At 39.4% G+C, this 25,152-nt stretch overlaps 1 protein-coding gene across 1 annotated transcript in view; it reads left to right on the plus strand.

The window, feature by feature from the left end:
* Positions 1-24,184, plus strand: part of LOC110467006 (serine/threonine-protein kinase SMG1-like) — a 93,606-nt gene extending 69,422 nt beyond the window's left edge. Inside the window, exons 49-74 of the mRNA XM_021523863.1 lie at positions 3,131-3,408; positions 3,568-3,741; positions 4,377-4,476; positions 5,552-5,692; positions 6,211-6,315; positions 7,222-7,307; positions 8,095-8,230; positions 9,229-9,322; positions 9,796-9,894; positions 10,389-10,507; positions 11,019-11,279; positions 11,850-12,092; positions 12,326-12,443; positions 12,977-13,059; positions 13,321-13,571; positions 13,903-14,068; positions 14,856-15,032; positions 15,574-15,698; positions 16,339-16,417; positions 18,723-18,848; positions 19,045-19,143; positions 19,618-19,802; positions 20,500-20,585; positions 21,120-21,242; positions 22,547-22,710; positions 23,066-24,184. Coding sequence (XP_021379538.1) covers positions 3,131-3,408; positions 3,568-3,741; positions 4,377-4,476; positions 5,552-5,692; positions 6,211-6,315; positions 7,222-7,307; positions 8,095-8,230; positions 9,229-9,322; positions 9,796-9,894; positions 10,389-10,507; positions 11,019-11,279; positions 11,850-12,092; positions 12,326-12,443; positions 12,977-13,059; positions 13,321-13,571; positions 13,903-14,068; positions 14,856-15,032; positions 15,574-15,698; positions 16,339-16,417; positions 18,723-18,848; positions 19,045-19,143; positions 19,618-19,802; positions 20,500-20,585; positions 21,120-21,242; positions 22,547-22,710; positions 23,066-23,143 — 3,696 coding nt within the window. The 3' untranslated portion in view covers positions 23,144-24,184. The remainder of the gene's footprint in view (positions 1-3,130; positions 3,409-3,567; positions 3,742-4,376; positions 4,477-5,551; positions 5,693-6,210; positions 6,316-7,221; positions 7,308-8,094; positions 8,231-9,228; positions 9,323-9,795; positions 9,895-10,388; positions 10,508-11,018; positions 11,280-11,849; positions 12,093-12,325; positions 12,444-12,976; positions 13,060-13,320; positions 13,572-13,902; positions 14,069-14,855; positions 15,033-15,573; positions 15,699-16,338; positions 16,418-18,722; positions 18,849-19,044; positions 19,144-19,617; positions 19,803-20,499; positions 20,586-21,119; positions 21,243-22,546; positions 22,711-23,065) is intronic.
* The last annotated feature ends 968 nt before the right edge of the window (positions 24,185-25,152 follow it).

Here is a 25,152-nt window from a genome sequence, read left to right on the forward strand (position 1 = left end):
GTCGTGAAACGGGATGGGTCCCCCGTGAGGATTTTCAAGTTCTGTTGACCAGCCATGTCTGGGACTTGTGAGCCCCAGGCAGGTATGTCTTCAGAAACTTGAACCGAAGCATCCTTGACCGTGACACTGTCAACCGGCGCCTTGCCTCGAGTCACTTGTGCGTAAGAGGGTGTAGCAATGTCTGCACTCCCGACTATCCTCCTGGCCTCGGGGAAAGAGACACCTCGGGTATATTTAACCCGTAATATCTCCCTCTCCTGGCTCCAGGTAGGGCAGTCGCGAGAAGAGGCAGCGTGCTTCCCCTCACAGTTGACACAGCGCAGGTTGGCGATGTCACAGTCATTTTGCTCGGTGTGACCCTCACGGCCACAATACTGGCAGATCGATTTTCGTCTACATCGCTTTTCGTGATGACCGTACTTCTGACAGTTTCGGCATCGCAATGGATTTGGGATGTAGACGGAAACGTTGTACCTCTGGTATCCGATTGTTAGTATTTGGGGTAGTGTTGGCGTTGAAAAAGTGATGATGAAGGTGTTTGTTTTGATTGTATCATTGTTTCTCCTGATCACCATCCGCCTCACCTCAGAGACCGGGACGCTCTCCTCCTGGAAATATGCCAGTATGTCTTCATCGGTGTCATTGCGCAAGGCTGGGCACCTGATTACCCCCTTGCTGCAATTAAGTGATGAGTGTGGTTTCACACTGACACCGATGCCGGCAAAACTGGTTGTTCCCAGTAGGTTCATCGCCTGTTGTTGGCGATAAACCTCTATAAGGAGATCGCCCGATCCCAATGGCTTAACAGATTTCACATCCCCTGCGATTCCCTGGATGCCCTTCCTCAACAGAAGTGGCGACAACGCGGCTGTTGTTTTACCACTCTGTGTGGAGGTCATCACAAGGAATCGCGGGAACTGGGTGTTCTGTGTTGCGTTTTGTGTTGTTTTTGAGCTAGGTTCATCGTTCCTGATTTTGTTATGTCCGTCATTTTGGTGGTTTTTATCTTTCCCCATGTGTATATTTGTTTGTTTCACGATCTATGCCCCCCCCCGCCACGGAGCCCAACAAGGGGACACTGGTGTGACGCGGATATCCAGCGCCAAGTGTCGGAGATACATAGAATAGTATACTCGTAAGAATATACATACTATTTGAAAGAGCATACTCTCGCGATTGACCCTAAGCCACCGCCTTATTGGGAGTATGTAAACCAAGGGCTCGGCGTGACCAGCCGATTGGTGATAGAGGGCCCATATCACCTCTCGTCTACCCAGAGTCCAAAGCCAAAGCAGTATGTTGCAGAATATCGGATCATGTCTCCTTCCTATCAAGAGTTTGACAGTGATTCCGACTCTGCTCCCAGGATCTTCTTCCCCCAGGAATACGAGATGCAACCCACGGCAAACAGGTTGGCTCAAATTGGAGCTACTGTGAAAGCGTTCTGCTACGATGACGCCCAGCGCGCCACAATCATACCCCCGAAATGATCACATACGTACTGAGCACCAACGTACCCAGCCTCGGGACGTGGACCCAGCTTTCTTGGAGGCCCTGACTGATATATCTGAATGTCATGATCTCTGCTATTTTTACTTTAATTGGTCAGGAACAAAAACGATAATAATAAATGGAAATAGAGTTGCATGGCTTAAAGCATGGCTGTGAGTTTATAGATTACCTTGACAACAGTAACTCCATATTGTTCAAGATGGCAATTACATTAAATAGGATTCATTTGTCAGCTGCTCCAATTTGTTTATATGGATTCTCACAATCATGTTGTATAGAAAAAAGGAGAGAAGCTCGCAGCATTATTCTGTTCATTAGACGTCGATTGTGTTGAACCTTTTTTTTTGAGCACTTAATCTAATTATCTAAAGGATTATCATGATACTTGTGGATTGAAGGTCTCGATCTGTCCGTACAATTTGATGAGATAAATTGCTTTGAACCATTTTCAAGTTTACTGGGGTCTTTGTAAACTGCTTCAGAAAGGTTTTCTTCTAAAGAACAACAAGACTAAGTCATTCTATATGTCCTGTGTGTAGCATGATGCCTTGAAGTGCCAGCAACTTAATCAAATCTCCTGGATTTACTTTTAATGTCACAGAGGTCAAATTGGGTACAACTTCTGTATTTTCAAGAACTCTTTTACAGAAAATGAACCTTAGATTCATGATGTTTGCACGAAAGTTTACTAGGGTGGAAGGTTACTTATTTTGTACAAATGAATGACATTAACCTAGGCCCCGCTACCTATTGCACTGTAATGATTTATAAAAATGGTGCCCTTTGAGGTTAATTTGGGAAAATGATAAGTATACAATTAGCTTATAACTGATTTTAATGTAATAATAATACAAGAAATTGTAATGTTAGTATTATGATAGAGGAATTATATAAAATAAAATGATTGACAACTCTGAATATAAAGATATTATTGTCCTTTGTAATTGTGTGAAGTTTGATCCAAATCCATCAAGGAATGAAGCCGCTAAAGCGCTGACAAGAATTTTCTAAAAATAGCAGTCGTGACCTTGACCTTAACCAAACTACCCTGAAACCCGATTTTGTCCGAGATATTATGGTCCTTTGTAACTGTATGAATTTGATCAAATCCTTCAAGAAATAAAGGCGCTAGAGCGCTGACAAGGATTTTCTAAAAATAGCAATGGTGACCTTGACATTGACCCAACAACCCTGAAACTCAAACTTGTCCGAGATATTATGGTCCTTTGTAATTGTGTGAAGTTTGATTAAAATCCCTAAAGGAATGAAGCTGCTAGAGCGCTGACAAGGATTTTCTTAAAATAGTAACAGTGACCTTGACCTTGACCAAACAACCCTGAATTCGAACTTGTCCGAGATATTATGGTCCTTTGTATTTGTGTGAAGTTGAAGTGTCAAGGAATGAAGCCGCTAGAGCGCTGACAAACATTGGTGTTACGTACATACGTACACAGACGGACGGAGAGGAAACCTATAGTCCCCCCAGTTACAACGGTAGGGGACTGATAAAAATTAGGGGAGATATTCTATTAATAAATTCCATTGGCTTGTGTCTAATTTTCATAAACAGCCAAATTTAAAGCTGCAGAATTAATTGAAAATTTGCATTGTTTTACAGGGAACATTCCGTATCGCCAGTGAACATGTGATGAAGACGATGAGAAAGGGACGCGAGACACTCCTCACCCTACTGGAGGCATTCGTCTACGATCCTCTAGTCGACTGGACGACAGGAAACGAAGGGGGATATACAGGTGCTTTCTACGGTGGGGGAATCTCAGCACTTAGCAATGCCGGGGAAGGCCGACAGACCAAACACGAGATGGAAAGGGAGATAACCACGAGTATGTTCGCTATCAGAATGGCCGAGATGAAGGCTTCGTGGCAGAAAAACAGGTCAGTTGAACATACCTAGCTCGTCTCAGATGTAAATGAACAAGTAGGGGCAAATAAAACTTGCTCGATGATGACACTGCAAATGTAAATACAACAGAACACACATGATGGGCATTGTATAACTCAAACTTGACATCTGTTTGATTGTGTATTTTATAGAGATGAGATGGTAGCAGCCCTTCCCAAACTACAACAACAGGTACAGGGATGGCTGGGCATTGCCCAGGCTTACTATACCAATCTGAGTAGTCTACAGAGCATGAAGGATTTAAAGGAGCTGCTGAGTGAAGCTCTCACCGACCTCAGTAGTACACTGTTCTCGCTCAAGGATAGGTCAGTATACACATACAGCCATCAGGACAGGCTTGATCGAGTCCATTAGCTTGATGCAATATAAGCCAACGTGGGGGATAGGCTTGGCTTATTGGGGGACAGGGAGGTAGCATGTGTTGGCATTTCTACTAAACTGCAATAGTGGTGCATGGGATTATTGCTGGATAGATATTAATATTTTCATATTGTTAAACTGAAAACACAAATATACAGTGGAACCCGCTTATTATGATATTCTGTTTGCCAGAGAAAAATATTATAATAACCAATATATTATAAGATAAACGATCAAGCCGTTTTCGATCGTTTTTAGTTTGTCTGAACCGGAAGTGAGATGCCCTAAAATCGTCTAGACATAGATAGATGTGGAAACAGGGGAAGATATCAATACATATTAATGTGTTTAAATTGAAATAATTTGTTAATTGTTATTAATATCAGCGTGTTGGAAAAATAACCTGGGATACCAAAAAATTCCCTTCTCGAGTAAAATCCATATATTTCGCCCTTTTCCTGAAACACATTTTATATGATGTTCCTAGCTATGTATCTGATAGAGAAGTATTTGATTTTGATGAACTGTATGATGAGATTTGTGCATCTTCTGATAATAAAGAAATTTATTGTTCGTACAGGTATGACGAATACATGGTGGTGAAGACGACCAGGGACAGTGTTAACGAGGTGATGAGGGAGAAGATCGAGGAGTTCACACACTGGCAGGAGCTGCACAAGGTCTGTTACAGATATCATCAGTGTGTACACTAGCAGAGCAGTCTATAGGCCAAAGTTTACCTTAAAGTTTATTTTAACGTGATAGATGTGAAGCAAACAGACAAATGTCAGTTTTCAGGTCCAAACACCGATTGACCAGTTGATAAATCTGGTCAGTTTTCCTGCCTTACCTAAAAGTTTATTTTAACGTGATAGATGTGAAGCAAACAGACAAATGTCAGTTTTCTGGTCCAAACACCGATTGACCTGTTGATAAATCTGTACAGTTTTCCTGCTTTGTTCTGAAGACTTTGTGATTTTTCTCAAGACCGAAAACAAATTGCATATGCTGTTCTTATTTCCCTATCGTAATTGAGTAAAAGTTTGAATGCAATTATCAACAGATTCTTTTATCACAGAACTGGCTTCACATTTATTTCATCACCACAAAAAAGAAATCAAGATTGGATTTCCATATCATTTATTAACAAATGATACTGTATAATCAAAGCCATGTTGATCGAATGCTATGACAGGTAGTGCATGTTAAAGTTCTTACTGAAGTACAGGTAGTGCATGTTAAAGTTCTTACTGAAGTACAGGTAGTGCATGTTAAAGTTCTTACTGAAGTACAGGTAGTGCATGTTAAAGTTCTTACTGAAGTACAGGTAGTGCATGTTAAAGTTCTTACTGAAGTACAGGTAGTGCATGTTAAAGTTCTTACTGAAGTACAGGTAGTGCATGTTAAAGTTCTTACTGAAGTACAGGTAGTGCATGTTAAAGTTCTTACTGAAGTACAGGTAGTGCATGTTAAAGTTCTTACTGAAGTACAGGTAGTGCATGTTAAAGTTCTTACTGAAGTACAGGTAGTGCATGTTAAAGTTCTTACTGAAGTACAGGTAGTGCATGTTAAAGTTCTTACTGAAGTACAGGTAGTGCATGTTAAAGTTCTTACTGAAGTACAGGTAGTGCATGTTAAAAAGTTCTAACTGAAGTAGTAATTATATGATCAGTCCCCTGAATCAACCTGCATTCAGTGGTGAGGACAACATGTCAGCGATACCTCCCTAATATGTGCCTATTTGTACCCACACAGCATGTCATCCAGACCTTGCAGAGCCACTGCTTCCAGAAGATGTGTGCTAATGTCACTAACCCACCCGGATTGGGTGCTCCAAGCTTCGCTGCCGCGACAGAATTCCTCCAGGGGGCGGGTCAGAACCAGATCGTTTTACAGGTACATTTCCGACAGCCAAGGTGACAATAAAAAAGTTAGCCTCATTGGATTCTGAACATAATTTTCCAAAATACTTGGAGACCATTTCTTTTTGTTGGGGTGAATTTTCTTTGATTTTTTAAGTACTTTTGATCAGTACATTGAAGTGTTCCACAAATTTTCATGAGAGGTAAAATGAAAATGATACAATTCTCATAAGAAATAAATACAGCTATGTGAAAATAATTAAATCTTTGAAATATGTTTTCCGCGACTTTAGGTCCTCATCAAATAACATTTAAAAAACATCAACAAAAATTTAAAAAATTAAAAAATTAAGCAGAATTAAATTATACAAAACATATAGTAGCACTATTCCAGTCAGATTTCTTTTTGAATTTCAAACAAAAATTTTGGGTATCTGGAAATCTTGTGTAAGATTCAGGATAAAAATAGTATAATACGGCAATGAGTTTGATTAATGTACTTTGTGAGTATATGTTACTTGCGGGTATATTGAGATTTTCCATTGTCCACAGTGTGAACAGCTGGAGACGGAGATGACCGGCTACATGCAGCTACAGAGATCAAACCTCCACCACGCTATCGACGTCCTCCACACCTACGCAACAATCGTGTCACAGGTGAGTCAATCTCATCCTTCTCCTGAAACAATAATGACAATTTAAGGCTATATCCTACCTTACTGTAAATTGTGTCACAGGTGAGTCAATCACATCATTCTTCTGAAACGATAATGACAATTTAAGGCTATATCCTACCTTACTGTAAATCGTGTTACAGGTGAGTCAGTCACATCATTCTCCTGAAACAATAATGACAATTTAAGGCTATATCCTACCTTACTGTAAATCGTGTCACAGGTGACGCAGTCACATCATTCTTCTGAAACAATAATGACAATTTAAGGCTATATGCTACCTTACTGTGAACTGCACCTCCTTTACAAAAGAATTTCACACTAAACAAACCTTGTGAAATATCTTGAATGATTTATGATATGGATGTTATAAATTTAGTAAATGGATGAAAAGATTGAAATATGCATTGACAACACTCGGCTAATTATGACTTGTCAGATAATACTTATTAGAAGGAAATTATGGGAGATAACTCCAAAAATATTCATAGCTTCAATGGTTAAGGTAGCTCTTGTCCTTCATCTGGAAACAACGTAGGCTATTTTTCAGTTAAATATGAAATTGCAAATTGTGATTTTCCAATTCAAATGATACCAGATAAATGAATTATTCTAGACGTGACATTTATTGCAGTAAAACATCCTCAATTTGTACAGTGATACCTGACATATCTGACATCCTGTATCGCACAACGTATTCGTCAGATTAGACAGAATGTCATAAAACACACCTTGAAATGGGTTTACAGCATTCTGTTGGGTTACACAGGCTGTCGGAATACTCAGGGGTCAGATAGGCAGGTTTCACTGTACACTCTGTAATTAGAAGTCCAGGTTGTTAATGGACAAATGGTGCTTTTGCTTATTGTAACCTGTTATCTGTTGCTAGTTTGGAACAACCTTTTCTGAGCAGAACAGAACATGTCATTACCTGTGCTGGCTTCAGGAGTTGAAGTGTGACTTTGCAAGTGAAAGGTGAGATTTGTTTACGAGGCCAACCTTTGTGCAAATTAATCGCACACAAAAAAGTGTAAAGATTTTGTTTTCATATTAATTTCATTACTTTAGTCAGACTGCTATTGCCAGAAATAACTTGGTATTGGGCAAAAGTTTTCAAAACTAATTAAGGCCCTTCCCTCAATGATTCCTTTAAGGTTTCTATGACAAAAAAATCTTTGAAAGTCATCAGTTTATATGAGAATTTATGAAACATAAAACGTGGGAATTTAGGGGGGGGGGGGGGGGGGTATAAATTTAAAATTATAAATTTATTATAAATTTGATGGTTATTTCTTAAATGTGTTAAGTTTTTTTTCCAATACAGGATCTGAAGGATCCTCTACACCGGACTCCAATGTGCTTTAAAAAACCCATACAAGTACCCATATATGAAAGTTAGGTTAAGGACATCACATGTTTGATAAAGTATGTTAGCTCTGTGATTATATTTCAGTTCTTGATCAATGCAAGTCTTCCTGCATTTAACAAATTTGTCATGACTCGACCAACTTCATTTCTCACAAATGTTCATCAAATTTTAAAAAAGTGTGGTCAACAATGAGAATACCTGGAATGAGCTTGTATTTTAGGGTCCCAAGATCAATGCTAAGGTCACAGTTGCTATTTATAGGTCAACCACTGGGCTAAGAAGGCATTCATGTCTTACAGACGTTTTCTCGATTACTTAGTAGTCGATCGCTGAAATTATGACATGAGGTGATGTTTGTGTTCCGCTCACTGTCGTTGTTGTATGTTTGTACAGATGTACAGATATTGTTAGCGAGTTCCACGACTTGTACGGAAACCCAGTCATATCACCCGCCAAGATCCAGCTGATCCTGAACACGGAGACCAAGCTTCAGGCCATCAGCGCTGACATCAACGTCCGCATCGTCAAGGTAGGCCCTCCATACCCAATAGTAAAAATGAAAGTGCAATGCATCTGGCATATGTCGTGGGAGTGTTTTGACAAAAATATTGATTATAGACAAAAGTAGAGTGGTCATTCAACCATACCCCAGAATATATTAATTCTTAGAGGAGTCTTCACGAGTTTCAATCTTTCAGGATTGTTGTCGGAGCCGGTCAACACATCTTCAGTCATGATAAGCCTCTTTAGAAGTAACACACTGGTATATTGTTGATTGTCTACTTAAAAATTTGTGTCACGTTTCCACCTTGTCAGACGAAGAAGGAAATACCTGTGTTTTTTATGTTAAGATAGTGTAACAGATATTATAATGTAATCATGGTATTCAATGTTATGTATGTAAATTCAATTCAATTCAATTCAAATAATGTAATTCATTAATACCCAACCAAGATATCATATTAACAGCAACTTATCTTTATTTGCACCTTATTTTCTTCTCTGTAGATTTCATTTATAGAGGTGAACCCTAATATTAATGATTTTTAATGTTGTATCATAATTCTGTCTTGTCTATGACAGTTCTAACAGATCTGCTCTGTGTTACTGTAAAAGATGTGCATTAATTAGGTTGCCTTACATGCGTCAGCTGTAGGGAATTTCCCTTTAGTTTAGCTGTAGAGCATCGGGCTGGAGAGCCATGAGGGTCGCAGGTTCGAGCCCCAGTGACGGCACTATCTTTATCTCTATTCCTCGACCTACTACAAATTGGTGCCGTTGACCCTCCCCGTTCAAGGTAGGAGAATCCTTGGCGGGGAGTCAAAGAACCTGGGTTGGTGTTTGAAAAAAGGGGGGAATAGTGTAAAAAGATGTGGATTAATTAGGTTGCCTTACAAGCATCAGCTGTAGGGAACTTCCCTTTAGCTTATTAAGGCGGAGCATAGGGCTGGAGAGCCAAGGGTCGCGGGTTCGAGCCCCAGTGACGGCATTATCTTTATCACTTTTCCTCGTCCTACTACATTACAGCTGATAGAGAGGCGGAGTACGGAGGCCACGGAGACCAGCGTACTGGAGCTCCAGATCGAGGAGAACTCTAAGGCTCTCCAGTGTTTTGTACAGGGTAGGTACTAGTACCGTATTTATCCTACAATAAGCCCAGGGAGCCAGACACATAAGTTCTGATTATTAATTAAGGATTGGTTGTCATATTTTTGACATTCATTGGTGTGTAACATATTTTTTGAGGTTACAATCCATGTAATGCCAGCTGTACACCAGAGAAGCTGGGTATGGTTTCTGTAAGGTTACGTCTGTACTGTTTTGTGTGGCGGACAAGTGCTGCTCGAATTCTATTCTGTAAGACTTCTGGAAGCTATCATATATTTTGATCAATCTTGAAGAAACTCTCTCTATTCAAATTTGGTCACAAAAACTATTTATGGGCTCGCATTTTTAAGTTGATGCCCAGTATAAATTACTTAACAGGTCAGCATTTTAGTTATAATTACAGCATATAATGTTTACAAAATAGTGTTTACATAGTGTTTACTGATGTTACTAGGATGTTTTCATGACGGAGGTTTGTGTTTACAGAGAATGGGTCCAGTGGATGCTGTAGTCTTATGGCATGGATCATCGCCGCCCTGTGTACGCTCAATAAACGCTACAACCAGATGGAGGGCGCCGCCGCAGGTAGGTCACCGCTCAAATCTGGGTCGGCTAAATTGTGTGTGTGGTATCGGCTTCATTCCTTTAAAAGTGGAAAGTCTCGGGGTGTGGAAAGTCTCGGGGTGTGGAAAGGAAATGCTAAGTATTTTGGTGGGGTAATATCCAAATCAGAATGTATATAAAGACTGTGTACAGATGGAATGGATTTTGATGATTGGCGGTATACTGTATACCAGGACATTTTCGTCTATTTTTCACCAAAATAATCCATATTCGCCCAGTGTTAAGTTAGCCCTTCACACTTAATTACTATACATATTATGTTGTTTACTAATGTTCGCTGTAATGAACAATTTTCCCTCATTACAGCAGACGAAAAAGGGCAAAAAATAAACAGCAACGAAAAATATCCCAGTATATAGTATGTAAAATCTTAAATGATACACCGTTTTATTTCCCGAGTATAAAAGGAGTTGGTTGATATATATCCTTACTCGTAATAATGATCTGATGTACAGGTGCTGGGGACCGCCTGATGGACCTTACGTCGCGCGACGGAGACTGGTTCCTGGACGAGCTGTGTAGCATGAGCAGCAATATCATGCATTACATCGACATGCTCAAGATTAACACCTTGGTAAGTGATGGCTTGTCCGAGGACTGTTGTCGGAACGACTGTTGTATATAGTAGTACATCTACCAGCACTGGTTGGCTGTGAGGTCTCAACATGTCTGAGCACCGCTGTGCTGGTGGGCCCGGGTTCAACTCACTCGAGTGTTGGGGGCAACTTGTGTCTGACATGTAAACAGTGTTTTGATGTTATGGTAAATCAGTGTATTTTGAACCATTTTCTGTAGTAAAAATGTAAGATGAGCATCAGTCTAGCGAGTTTCAGAAATATAAATTAAAAACAATTTTGTACAATTTTGGAAGTTATCATGTCGAGCAAGCTTATTTGGATAATGTTTATTAAAATTCAGATTTAACATCAATCTGTAAAATTATTTGTTAACTGTGCTTGAACTTAAACCATTTCACAACCAAACTGCAATCCATATATTGTTACACTGTGTAATGGGCTATCGTTACGTACCATTGCTCTGTTACACAGTATACTGAGTGTGACCATGACATTTTACTGTAACAGGTCGGCAGTCTAGAACACTTCAAATCACTCGACCAGGCACTGATGTCCACACACAACGTTTACATAGCTCTGCAGGAGCTCAACATGAACTTCCGCACGATCATCCTTCCCGAAGCGCTGAAGGCGATCCAAGGTGCGGAACCGAGTGTGTGCTCCGCACTGGAGGACATGGAACGTATGTTTGCCGAGGCCAGCCACCCCCTGGAGACAATGGTCTCCCAGCTCGAGATCCTACACAGGAACGCCATCATGGGGATGGAGGTTTGTACAGCAGAGGTCTAAGGGAGGGGAAATTAAAAGTTTTTAGAATGATCGCAGACAAAATATTGGGGGCTCAACACTAGTGAATATTTTAACAAAATAATCTCAGTTACATTATGATAAATCAACGGAGATTCATTCAATAAAATGACAATATTACTGCCTATTTACATTTTGATGTTAGTTTCAATTTGGCTATAGCCAGTGTCAGTTCCTAATATTTTTTCCATATTCAATTCAGATAATTACATTTCAATCTGCTCTAGAAACCACCGATACCTTTATTTTGCAATCTTCTCTGTCTTAAGAAACCACTATTTTCTCTTCAACTATATATTAATGCAAGAAACTATCTCAGTTAAGATCCATAGGTGGTTTCTTAACAAGGATTTGATTTTGTCTCCAGTCAGCATCTATTTAAAATGGTGATTTTTTTTCTGGTTTTAAAAATTTGGGTAATGTGTAAAATTTACACCAGATAACACTGTGGTAAAAAACAACCTGAAGGAGTCTTGTTTAGAAGATGTCAGTGTAAATGAGGTTTATAGATAACAATGGTTTTATCTCCAGAATGACAGCATGGAAATGATGACAGCAGTGAAGAGAATGCGACTCCAGTACAACGATCTACTGGAGGGCCAAGACGTTGATTCCAAGGAGCTAAGCCCTGGGCAGATGCTACTGATGGGCTTCAACGGTCTGTTTACCCGCCTGGAACACGAGTTCTCCGACCTGATGGAGGCGATGGACTATCTTCAGGTCCCAGACGTCTGGCGCAAGGTCGACGCTGTCAGGGAGGGCAAGTCAATGCAGGTACAACCGTCTGTCTGATATGGTATAATTTGATATTTAGGAAATATTTTCATAAATGAACGTATTAGTAGTATTCTTTGAAAAAGCTTTATGCCTTTTCTATAGTTAAGGCACCCTACGTCTCTCTTGCTTGCCCAACACAGGTAAAAATGAGTATAATAGAATTTGGACGAATGAGGTTCTATTGAGTTCATATTTTTGAAAATTTAAGATTGTTTTGTTTAATTTGTCAGCTGTCTTCCTTCACACGGAGTACGAGGGGGTACCTGTCCAGTCTCTTCTTCATCAAACGACTTCAGGCCATGAGGGAGTTCTTCCACATGTGTACCCAGTTTGCCGTCAATCTACAAGGTAAGCCTTTGGTCAGATTTTAAAAACTGGCTCTAAAAACCCCACAATTTAACTAAATATCTTGACGGTTAAAGGGTCAAAATTACTTTTAATTTTGACTAAAAGTGATTATGGTTGTACATTAATTTTGGTGGTTTGTGTTGCTGTTTTTCATAAAATGTGAATTTAGAAATTACAAGAAAATTAAAAAATTGCTACAGGCTCCTATCCAGATGTTTTGGATGCTGCCCAGTTATAGATTATAGTGTTGTTAAGTGTTTGTATGGTGAGTCTCTTTTGTGAGCATTAGCAAATGGCAGGAGATTTAAGGCCTTGTTTTTACTGAAAAAGGCCCTAAAAAGGCCCTAAAAAGGCCTTGAATTTCATAGTAAAATTTCTGTAGATATGCTTAGTGGCAAAGTCTCAAGACATTTCAATGCAAGCAACATGTTTCATAAGGTAAAACGTCAGGCTCAGGAAAAACATTTGACAACCGTATGTATTATATGTGTTTATTGTAATAATATGATAAATGGGTGATCTCTACGTTTCAGGATTAGAGGGAGGTAACTGTTTTGATGATGAACAACTGTCCAAACCCATCAAGAAGTTCATCGCCGAGTATGTCAGAAAACAGGTTTGTAGCTATAATACACTTGATGTACCAGAACTTCATTAATCTGCAATAGTCTGAAACCTCACATTCTTGACATTTATACACCAAACTTCTTTCATTTGTACTCAGAAAATACCTCTTATCAGCACTGATGAGAAGGTATGTCATTGTCTTCATTTATGTTCAGAAACTATGTGTTCATATGCATTAAGAAAATGTGTCTTTATTATTGTTAGACCTGGTTGATATCAACATTTGACCTAAACATTTGACCGTTAACAGGTGATCGGATTCCCGTCCCAGATCCTCGGCTACCTGGTGTGTGTATTTGTGAATGCCCTGGGCTTGAATGTGACTGCAGAGATCGACCTTAAGGACGTGGGCGCGGAGTCGAAAGTCCCGCTAGAAGACTTGAGGAAGAAAGCTGTGGACGTTTGTCTCCGAAATGGTCAGTTCCAGCACCTCCACTTTACCCAGGCCAGCGCACTGACCAACACACTGGACACATCCTGGAGAAGGCATGACCTGGCCAGGTAAAGCTTCCATTAATCAGGGCTATATTGATTGAAGCGTTTGATTAATATGCCATTTAAGTCAAACGTTCATCAAACATTATATGTGGATACATTTTGAGTACTACACCAATATATCCATTAGGTCACTGTGACCTATATTTTCTGCTTCACTGACTTAAACTTTGCGTTCAGCTCCATTCCCATCAAAATTTAAGCACTGTACAATGCAAGAAAAGTGTACTTCCTAAAACGGTCTCTTGTAAAATCAACTCAAGATTGAGGAATGGACTTATTAGCAGATACAAATCGAAATTTGGTTTTTATATGCTGTGTATGGTTGTCCTAACAGACGCCTGGATTCCAACATCGAGGTCATGAAGGCAAGTCTACAGCGCGCCCACCTCCAGTTAACACGCCTACTCTGGCTGCACGAGGACGCATTCTCACAGGGTGGTCGCCATGTCAACACTCTCGCCATTCCAAACCGCTCCACCGTCATGTCTGAGATGCGGAAGGTCAGTACACAGGAAGAAATGATCGATTTGGGTTCGAGATATTTTTTCTAATTGACAAACATAGCTTTGAGAATATTTTTATGCTGCTATTGAAACTTGTAAATTAAAAAGAAGAGCTTCATTAACATGTTGATGCAAAGGAGATGCGTAGGGGGAAATTTCTTTGACTACTGAGTCATCTTTAAATCTTTCCAAAAATGAATTTACTTCGATTTTGAATACCGTATGTTAATGTTGAACATTGCTAATACAGAATAAGTTATTTGAGTCAGCATGGTGTTATCATAAACATATTTTCCTGAAAACTTTCCAATCCGGTATTAGATACTAATGAATCTAGATACAAGTCTAAAGTAGATTAACAAATTTGTTCAAATATTATCAAATCTATTCTAGCTAAGAGGCTATCTCAACTGTACCTTAATGAGTTGAAGGTCCTATTCGCTGTTTAGTGGGGGAAGAGGAATAAATATGATACATAATATATGGTAAAACCATGTTATACTGTCACCTGCTGTCAAGTTTAATTGTGGCATTATAAAGAGGTTTGGTGTTATCTTGAGGGGGACACATAAAGGAATAGTCAAGACAACACGAAAACAGGGATATTGAAATAAGTTGGCAGTAAGCAAGGTGGAAAATAAAACAAGCAGTTTCACATCAAGGTTTTACTGTATAATGCCACTGAGAGATGTACACAGCTGAAAGATTTAGATAACTAAATTTTAATTGTATTTGTTCACAAATCACCCCCTCTGTCATCTGTCTTCTGTTTGCCTGTTTCTAGTGTATGCAGTCGTTGGTGGGCCAGGAGACCGGCTTCAGCTCGTGCCAGGCGCGGTACGCCCAGCTGGAGGCCAGCATCATACAGAGGCTTAAGTGGGCCGCAGGAGCTAACCCCTCGCTCAACCTCATCCTTCAACAGTTTGAGGAGGACAGCACCTACAGGAAACAGCTATACGAGGTCAGAGTTCATACTGGTACATTGTAACAGAAAAAGGCAGAAAAATGCTCACCAGAAAAATAATGCAGCTGTGTAGAAATGTTACATTAATACTATCAAATGCATCCCTACAACCTTCTGAAATGATCAGGAATGCTACGTTTCATGTAAGGATTTCTTAACTCATTCAACCCCTAAGACACATTTGAAATCCTCCAATTCAAAGGATGGAATAGTTCATTATGAAATTTCAGGGGTGAATGAGTTAAACCACCTCTATGAAAATGTGGTGAAATTTGAAATTTGTCCTAAGTTTTGTTGCAAAAAAGAAAATTTGCCCTGGGCTATAGGAACTGTTCATCCCGGGTAAGCCACATCTAGATGGTGACTTACTGGGACACATAAACAAACCAGATGAATGGCTGATTCGGAAAACTGAACTAATTTAAGTGTAACTTTTTTTATGGGATTTTTGAGAGTCTTGAACAGCACCAGTAACTTTTCATGTTGTTTTGAAGCGTGTCATATAAGGAGTGATGTGCTATATGTTGTTGTTACACAGGATGAGAGTAAACAGTGTACGGAGGTGGTCAGTTTGTGTCAGGGGATACTTCACCTTGAGGCTCTACGTACCAGGACCCCCGAGGCTCTCACCTCCGACACCAATTTCCTCAACCTCATCAACAGGTAAGGCATTCCATAATATAGCGGGTTGATTTTTTTCACAATTTTTTTCCATCAGAAAATTTAGTTTGAGAAGAATAGTTCAAATGTATTTGACACGACCATTTTTTCCATCAGAAAATTTAGTTTGAGAAGAATAGTTCAAATGTATTTGACACATGTAAAGAAAGTGGATATTTAGATTGAAATGTGTTGAATGTCTCATTGTCCATTTATATAGTTTCGTAAAGAAAGCAGACATTTAGATTTAAATCTAATAATGTGTTGAATGTCTCATTGTCCATTTATATAGTTTCGTAAAGAAAGCAGACATTTAGATTTAAATCTAATAATGTGTTGAATGTCTCATTGTCCATTTATATAGTTTCGTAAAGAAAGCAGACATTTAGATTTAAATCTAATAATGTGTTGAATGTCTCATTGTCCATTTATATAGTTTCGTAAAGAAAGCAGACATTTAGATTTAAATCTAATAATGTGTTGAATGTCTCATTGTCCATTTATATAGTTTCGTAAAGAAAGTAGACATTTAGATTTAAATCTAATAAATGTGTTGAATGTCTCATTGTCCATTTATATAGTTTAGTAAAGAAAGTAGACATTTAGATTTAAATCTAATAATGTGTTGAACTTCTGGTTGTAGGTGTAACGAGAGTTGTTTGATAGCGGCGTCCACAGACAGTACGGTGACAGAGCTGGAGATACTGCTGATGAGCACCAAGGTAAACCACCCCTGACCCTCACACCCCGTACTTACCCTGGCCTCTACTTACTACAGTCAATCAATCTTAACTCCTATAATATCCCTACACTCTGTATCATTACAAATGTAGGAAACACATTGTCAAACCTTCTTAATCTTAATTCAGCAGCTACTGATAATTTTTAAGCCGCTCTTGGCGAGAGCCGAGCAGCTTATTAATTCTGTCCAGAGAACGAAATGACGGACCCACTTCCGCTCGGGGTGCGTGCGCATAATTCAGTCTTGCATGCTTCCGCTATATAGTTTCGTTATTGAAAATAGAAAGTAGAATCTCTGACACTCACCTGTGTTACATAAAGTCTTCTGATATCCATCTCCAAATAATAATCCATACTTTAAATAATTGCTGAAAACAAATGTTTATCTCCGGTGCATTCTACGAGTGTTGTGGTGGTGAAATTCGTGCACTGGGTTTGAGCGTTTGGAGTGTTTGTTTTCGTGACTCTGGTTCGAGAAAGCACATGTGAAGACTGTCAAGCATTGACGCTATCTGTACGGTCTAGCTCTTTATATATTGTTAACTTGTACAAGGAAGAAGTAAATATATATACTTATAAACCGTATGAGTGATGAAGTATAACCTCTATTTTGATGATTCAAACGGAAACGTAATATGACATATCGTGCTTAGGTTGATAACGGTAATTAACCATTGTTGCTACCGCGGACGAGACGATATGTGAACTGTGTATGGTTATCAAACATTTCTGTAATACAGCATGCTTTTTCTGTTGTATTTATTTATGAAAATGTAGCAATTTAAGAACATGACACGACTGCCGCTGATGTTTGACAAGGATTCGCGCCGTGTCATATATTATCCAATCCGGTGTAAGGGACATAACTTTTACGTTGAGAAAAATAATTCAAATATAAGAACATTTGTGAGATTTTGTGATGAATTGTATATTCAATGACAGTAAATAAAGTCACTACATATATTAATAATTATTATTTATATGAATAAAAATAAAATAAAAAAAGGAGTACAATGTCGATCTCTTTTCTCCATGCATGTTTTCCCACTACTGTTAATTACCCTTCATTTCACAAGCACAAAATGCACCTATTCTTTATTACCCATTCACCGATTGCCATTCTGCACGTAAATACTCATGTCACATCACTGGAGGATGCTAATTAATGAAAATTACAACAATGCGTCACAAAAGAGGGTGAAAAAAGAGGAGAGGGAGAAATGTTTTTAAAGCATCATTTAAGAGGTGATTGATTTTGGAAATTCCAAAGGCAACATCATCACATGACCTGATTTTCAATTAGCAGAATACAGAACACATATCTGAGGTATTATAGTAGATATTGATGCTCAAAGTGTTACTGAAGCAATTAAATTTAAAGTGGTGAGCGGCTTTAATGTCACACTGACATAATTCTAGTTTTTTTTTAACTTAGATTAACTTAAATTATTCTGAACGCAGGCATATACATTTGCCTCTATATTCAGATCACAGTCCTTCAAATAATAATTATATACATGTAATATAATGTATGTGACATCACTCAGGTGTTATTGTAAACATTCTGTCGCCAGTGTCCCAAAACTTATCAAGGCGATTTTTAAATGTTATGATATTCGGTGCTTGGACCACGTTCTCGGCTAAGGAGTTCCAGCTGCTGACTACGCGCTGAGTAAGCGAGTATTTACCAACGATAATGTTGTACATGTACATCATGTAAGTGTCTAGGAGGACAGTTTTCCTCTTTTTATGCCTCTGCCATTTTGCTGGGGGAAGGGCATATAATGAAATTGCTGTCCGTCCCTTCTCGTCCCATCGCGATCCAAATCATTTTCATGACTTTACCAACTTATTTCTGAACAGATTTTTGTCAAAGTTTATACATGATAAGTGTGAAAATACATGGGATGAATTTCTTATTTTCAGGGTACCAATGTCAATACGTCAATACCAAGGTCACTTGCTATTTATAGGTCAACCACAGGGCCAAGGGGGCATTCATGTTTTACAGACGTTTTCTGTAATCCCAATAGATTTGTCCCCGTACAAAAACAACAAAATTTAACCCTAATGAAAATACATGCTTTTACAGTATTCATATACATGTCAGAATTGTCTTTTATTTTCGACCTTCTGAAATTTACTTTCATCACTGTAGACCATTATGGACTCATCCAGATCAATGCATGGTAGAGTCTACTAAAGTTGTATAGGGGTGAAAAGGTTAACTGTGCATGTTACACTTACCGTACCACATAAACATTACTCTGTATAATTATGTTACAGCCCCCAAGTGAGGAGGAGAGGACAAACCACACCTGGTTACAGGAATGTCATGAAGATATCACTGAACAGATCACCCTGCTCAAACAGGAAGTCGACACCTTGAAAAAAGAAATGGATATCTCAAAGGTGAGTCCTCTCAGACGTAAAATCCAGTCGGACTAATGAAAACTGCTGTATGCCTCCTATACATTTAAGAATAATAAGATATATTATACGATATGTTAAATTTTAAGATTGAATGACATTTATGCGAATTTAAAAGGCTATGTTGTGAATGAACTCTGGGTAAGACTGGTCTATATGTTACTTCTTGTGCTTCTAGGATAACATCAAGAAGGAGTCGTTGTCGATCCGCGGAATTCTGAGTACTCACCACAAACTGATGTCAGAAATCAGAACCATACTCAAGTCTATGGCCAAGGTAAGACAAGTGTACAGACCGACATTGCCAGGGGGGGAAAGCAATGTTATCCAGTCATTAGAGGGAGACAAGAAAACAGTATCGTCCAGAACTTGTATCCAGATTCATTCATGAGATTAATGGTATTATGATGTTTTCCATCTGATGGTAAACTGTTTAAATCCAAGTATGCACATATTCTATTTTAAATAATCTATTATAAAATATTTTACATTCAAATTCTACCTGATTGTAAATATTATTTAAGTCTTAGTTCAATACTACTGAATCTCACACCCATGTGTACAAACTTAATTTGTTCAACAATCAAAATTAGATAAAAAAAAAAAAATGAATTTCCTTTGAAGTTCAGTATGATCTAATTGCTCAGTAACTATAGCAGACTGCCTTTAATTTTGGCTTGAAGCCATTTTCTAGTTTCTTGTAAGGTTTATACCTAGCCAGTGTATCTCAGTGACTTGTTTTGTATTTCAGCAAGAGGAACAAGACATGGGAGACTTGTCTGTGGCAGGGAGTGTACGCGAGTACTTGTCCGTCTACAAAAACTTCTCCGAGAATTTCACCACAGCTCTGAAGATCGTCATCACAGAGGACGTACTGAAGGAGGGGATGGCCGAGGCAGACTCCATCATCGACTCCCTCATCACTCAGGTGTCTCAGTAAGTAGAGGAATTAATTCTAGTCGAGATCGATGGATCAAAAGCGTAGCGTTTTAGATCGCACCCAAACCCTCTCAACTCGAAATATTTGTTTGAAAGTAGTGTATATTGTTGGTTTTTTTTCTCTCTCTAATAGACATAATTTGCATAACTTCCTTTTGCAAACTTTCTGTAATATAATGTGCTATTCATTTCTCTTGTTTTTATTTTGGTTAATTTATTCCTGATTCAAAACTTGGTTTAGTTTAAACATATTTAATTGCCATAAATTGCAGTGAGATTTGGCCAGAGTTTACAGAAGTTATCGAGGCTCTTTCCCTGAACAAACCTACAAATTTTAACAGTTTGCTAATTTAAGTGTTTTTCACACTTTTAATATTGTGTTAAGTTATGATTGTGCCAATTTAAGTCCTTTTTCATTGCTTTCTATCTCATATTTTGTGGATGCGCCAATTCATCAAAGTGCCAGTCTGAAAAAAGTTAATAATGCACAAAGATTTGAATGTGCTAAAATAAGTACGCTTTAATACAGTACATGTATTTGGAATTCAAACTCAGACTTTATAAAAGCATGCAACTTCCCTTATTCCCATGGCTATACATGTTTTCCATGTTTCACCTTCAAGTTAGTTTCAGATTGTTAGAAATACACCAGTGGTGAGTCTTGTTGAGATATATGTTTTCCTTGTACTTACAGAATTTACGACGATCTTGTCAACCTAGCGCCGCCCTTGTTATCCCTGGAGGATAACCAGGAGTCTGCGGACTACAACTTCATGTCAGGTAACGTAGTCAGGCCGGGTACAGTAACACCTCTCTATACTGCCAACTATTGGCCAGCCAAAGTTTGGTGATTAGTCAGGCCGGGTACAGTAAAACCTCTCTATACTGCCAACTATTGGCCAGCCAAAGTTTGGTGATTAGTCAGGCCGTGTACAGTAAAACCTCTCTATACTGCCAACTATCGCCCAGCCAAAGTTTGGTGATTAGTCAGGCCGGGTACAGTAAAACCTCTCTATACTGCCAACTATCGCCCAGCCAAAGTTTGGTGATTAGACAGGCCGTGTACAGTAAAACCTCTCTATACTGCCAACTTGTTAATATTACAAAACTTCAGTATGTCTGACTACTTTTGGTTATGTGTATGTACCCAGTCAGTGACATAATGTCCACTTACTGCTGTTAACTTGATTTTACCCAACCATTCAGACAGTCTATATTTTGTCAAAGGGTAAAAAAATCAAATAAAAGATTTCAATATTACCAGGTAGTACTGATTTTAAAAGTATCGATTAACTATTCTTTTTGCTAATGTAGTGGTGAAGAAATCAGAACTGCGAGACATGCCGAGTCCATGTAGGAAGAGTATTCAGGCACAGAGGGATACGAGCAACACCCCTCCCTACAGCTCCCAGGCTGGGGCCCTCGCTAAGATCACAGGTAAGTGTCTGTCCTAGGTCGTAGGTCTCACCATCACCCCTCCCTACAGCTCCCAGGCTGGGGCCCCCGCTAAGATCACAGGTATATATCCGCCAAAGGTCGTAGGTCTCACCAATTCTCCTCCCTACAGCTCCTAGGCTGCGGCCTTCGCTAAGATCGCAGGTATGTGGCCGTCAAAGGTTGTAGGTCTCACCGATACCCCTCCCTACAGCTCCCAGGCTTGGGCTCTCGTTTAGATCACGGGTAAGTGTCTCGCATGTAAGTCTCACCAATCCCCATCCCTACAGCTCCCAGGCTTGGGCTCTCGTTTAGATCACGGGTAAGTGTCTCGCATGTAGGGCTCACCAATACCCCTCCCTACAGATTCCAGGCTAGTGCCTTCGCTACGATCCCAGGTATATGTCCGCCAAAGGTCGTAGGTCTCACCAATACTCCTCCCTACAGCTCCTAGGCTAGGGCCCTCGCTAAGATCACAGGTAAGTGTCTGTCCAAGGCTGTAGGTCTCACCATCACCCCTCCCTACAGCTCACAGGCTGGGGCCCTCGCTAAGATCCCAGGTATATGTCCGCCAAAGGTAGTAGGTCTCACCAATAATCCTCCCTACAGCTCCCAGGCTGGGGCTCTCGTTTAGATCACGGGTAAGTGTCTCGCATGTAAGTCTCACCAATCCCCATCCCTACAGCTCCCAGGCTAGGGCCTTCGCTACGATCCCAGGTATATGTCCGCCAAAGGTCGTAGTTCTCACCAATACTCCTCCCTACAGCTCCCAGTCTGGGTCCCTCGCTAAGATCACAGGTAAGTGTCTGTCCAAGGCTGTAGGTCTCACCATCACCCCCCCCTACAGCTCCCAGGCTGAGGCCCTCGCTAAGATCACAGGTATATGTCCGCCAAAGGTCGTAGGTCTCACCAATACTCCTCCCTACAGCTCCCAGGCTGGGGCTCTCGTTTAGATCACGGGTAAGTGTCTCGCATGTAGGTCTCACCAATACCCATCCCTACAGCTCCCAGGCTGGGGCTCTCGCTTAGATCATGGGTAAGTGTCTACTGTAGGTACTAATAAGACCACTCTAAACAGCCCCTAGACTGGGACCCTTCATGTCACTTGTACCTTTTGATAGTGTCTTAAAATGTATCCATGGATATGAAGTAAATGATATTAACAAAAAAACAATTACTCTGTTGAAGTCCTGACTGCCTTCAAAAATTGTCAAAATTATAAAAAAATTCAGGTGAATGATGTACATATTAAAAATAAAACCGCCATCTCCTACATAATCTACAAGTGACATTTTTGGTGTTTCCAGGGCCAGTTAGCACAAAGAAACCAGAGAAGTTGTCACGAGACCCGAGGACAGGCAAAGCCATCCAAGAGAGAAACTCGTACGCAGTCAGTGTGTGGAGACGGGTCAAGATGAAACTGGATGGGCGCGACCCGGACATTAACAAACGCTTGTCTGTGGCGGAACAGGTCAGTTTCAAAATAAAGCTTGTGGATTTCCTGTATTTCTGTGTGAATAGCAGTAAGCTTTGTCTCTTAAAGTATCCAAGATGGCCGATGGTTGAATTGTTCAGTATTTTACTTTTGATAGCTGCTTAAAAGGTTTGCCTTTTCATAGAGTACATTATTTCAAACTATGAAAAGAAAATCAGAAAATCAGACCTCTTTATAATGCCAAAATGTCACCACCAGCAGTATATATAAAAATTTAACTTCAAAATATGGATATATTTACAATGAATACTGCTAATTTAGGTCAGCCAGGCTTCGTTAAGAATATGTTTTACTGTAGCTGTCTCAACTGACCTGTGTTTCTGTTGCCCAGGTGGACTTCGTAATCAAGGAAGCCACCAACCTGGACAACCTGTCAGTGTTGTACGAGGGATGGACACCCTGGGTGTGAACAACGACCTATGGAAGTATACTCCAGGCCAAAGTCAAAGTCGCTACAGGCAACAAATCCTCGCAGACCCTTCATTGGTCCCATCTCTACAAGCCGTGCAGTCGCAGACTTGCGGTTTGAAATGAGTGGAGAGGATGTCTGGAAAGGCGAAAGCCCAGCTGTACATCCAAGCGGATTGTCAAGCGTGACCATCACATAGAAAGCTCAACAAATATATGCTCCCGGGCCCTGCCGGAGGGCCCTGTATACGAGAGCGAGTTTTGCTTTTCTGTGGAGATAGCTCTGATCGATAAAAACCATAATAGCTAACGGCACTCGAATCTGTCGCATGAGGAAAAAAGGATGTCACCACTAATAGTATTACAGAAAGTCTTGGAGAAGGTTTAACTAAAGAGAAAAGGTAAGAGACTCTCTGGTGACTCGTTTTGCACTTAGATAGCAAGATGAATTACCAGTAATAATTAATGGAGGAAATGTTACGGAAGGTTGTGCGAGCAGACGACAGACAGAAAAGTTAACTGACAAGATCAGACATCAACGCTAAACTTTTTTTCCAGGAAAAAAGTTTTGTTGCTTAAAGAAGACGCAAGAAACATTAGAATATTTCCATGTGCTAAAACGTGTGTTACTCCAAAGGACGGTTTTACTGCGATGGGGGCGGTAGATGTTGAGAGATCTGCCGGGATGAGTCGAGAGGAAAATCCTGACACTGGATGATATAGCTCAGGATTTGGAAGTGCACAAAATAGAGAGAGAAAAAAAACTATTGTTGTAAATATGGACAAGAAATTGTCGACCATGTACCTATGTTTAAGCCATAGAGAGACGTCCCCGACAATCCATACTGTAGGAAAGCTCGTGAGCCAAGCGGAAGCAAGACTAGATTTGTTTAGTGTGCTGGTGAGCCGTGGCTTTGAATACTCTATGGTTTGTAGGGAGTTGTCTACTTATGTACTTTTGTATTGTCTAATGTAAAAAAAAAAATGATGTAAAATTTGGCTTTTATTGTTTTCAACATTATGTGTGAACAATTATTTTTTGTATTTAATTTTTTTTTTTTTTTAATTTTTTTTTTTTTTTTTTTCTTCATCATTATATATGTGGTAGATTTGTAGTGCAAAGAAAAATGTGAACTTTCATCGCCTGCTGCAAAGGTTACCAGAATAAACATACTTTTCATGTAGAATTTCATAAATTAATTATTCGTGCTAAAAATATACCTGCGTGTATTATTTGGGTATTTTTTCCGTGGTTTGAAAGCGAGACGTGTTTAAAATTTTCAGTGTTCATCCCAAAGTATGATATAATATTTATATTCATGATATGCTAAATATTTGTTCCCTCTGGTTTACATTTAAGACTGTTTAAAACCTCGTAACTTTGATTGCATCAAATTGATGCAATCTTGATATTAACCTTAGTTTGGAAGATTGATTGCTGTAATCCCCATATAACAGTAGTGTTTGTTTGCTTTGCACCGACTCATCGCTTGACAGAGAACAACATTTAAACATTTCAATTTTTAACAAAACCCTTACAATATCATTGCATTTTATGGAATAAAACTTCACTTTGTTAACCCGACGTTTGAACATCACTAAAAGGACCTTCGCATTTTGTAGTGATTTTCCAGTTTGTTTTCCTTCACTTGATTTAGTTGTGCTTGATTTCAGCCATATTGGATTTTTTCTTTTTCTTATTTCACTAATAAGTGTTTGAACTGTGGTACATTGTACTGTTTCAGTAGAAGAGAAATTTCGTACTCTATATGATGTAAAAATCAGTAGGGTTGCTTTGGTGTTTTTAATTCATTATAGCACCAAAATCCTTAATTGCAGCCTTTGGCGCTAAAATAGGGAGTTGCTACAGTGTTGACCGTATCCTAGGATGCTAAAATATGGCTAGAATGAAGATGGCCCTATGGCAAGCTCTGAATACAGCAGTGCTAAAATAAAGATCAGTCACAGGGGTTCTTCAATATAATATTGCTAAAATGAGAAAGCTAAAAT

This window comes from Mizuhopecten yessoensis, unplaced genomic scaffold, assembly GCF_002113885.1.
Source record: "Mizuhopecten yessoensis strain PY_sf001 unplaced genomic scaffold, ASM211388v2 scaffold11153, whole genome shotgun sequence".
Taxonomy (NCBI): Eukaryota; Metazoa; Mollusca; class Bivalvia; order Pectinida; family Pectinidae; genus Mizuhopecten; species Mizuhopecten yessoensis.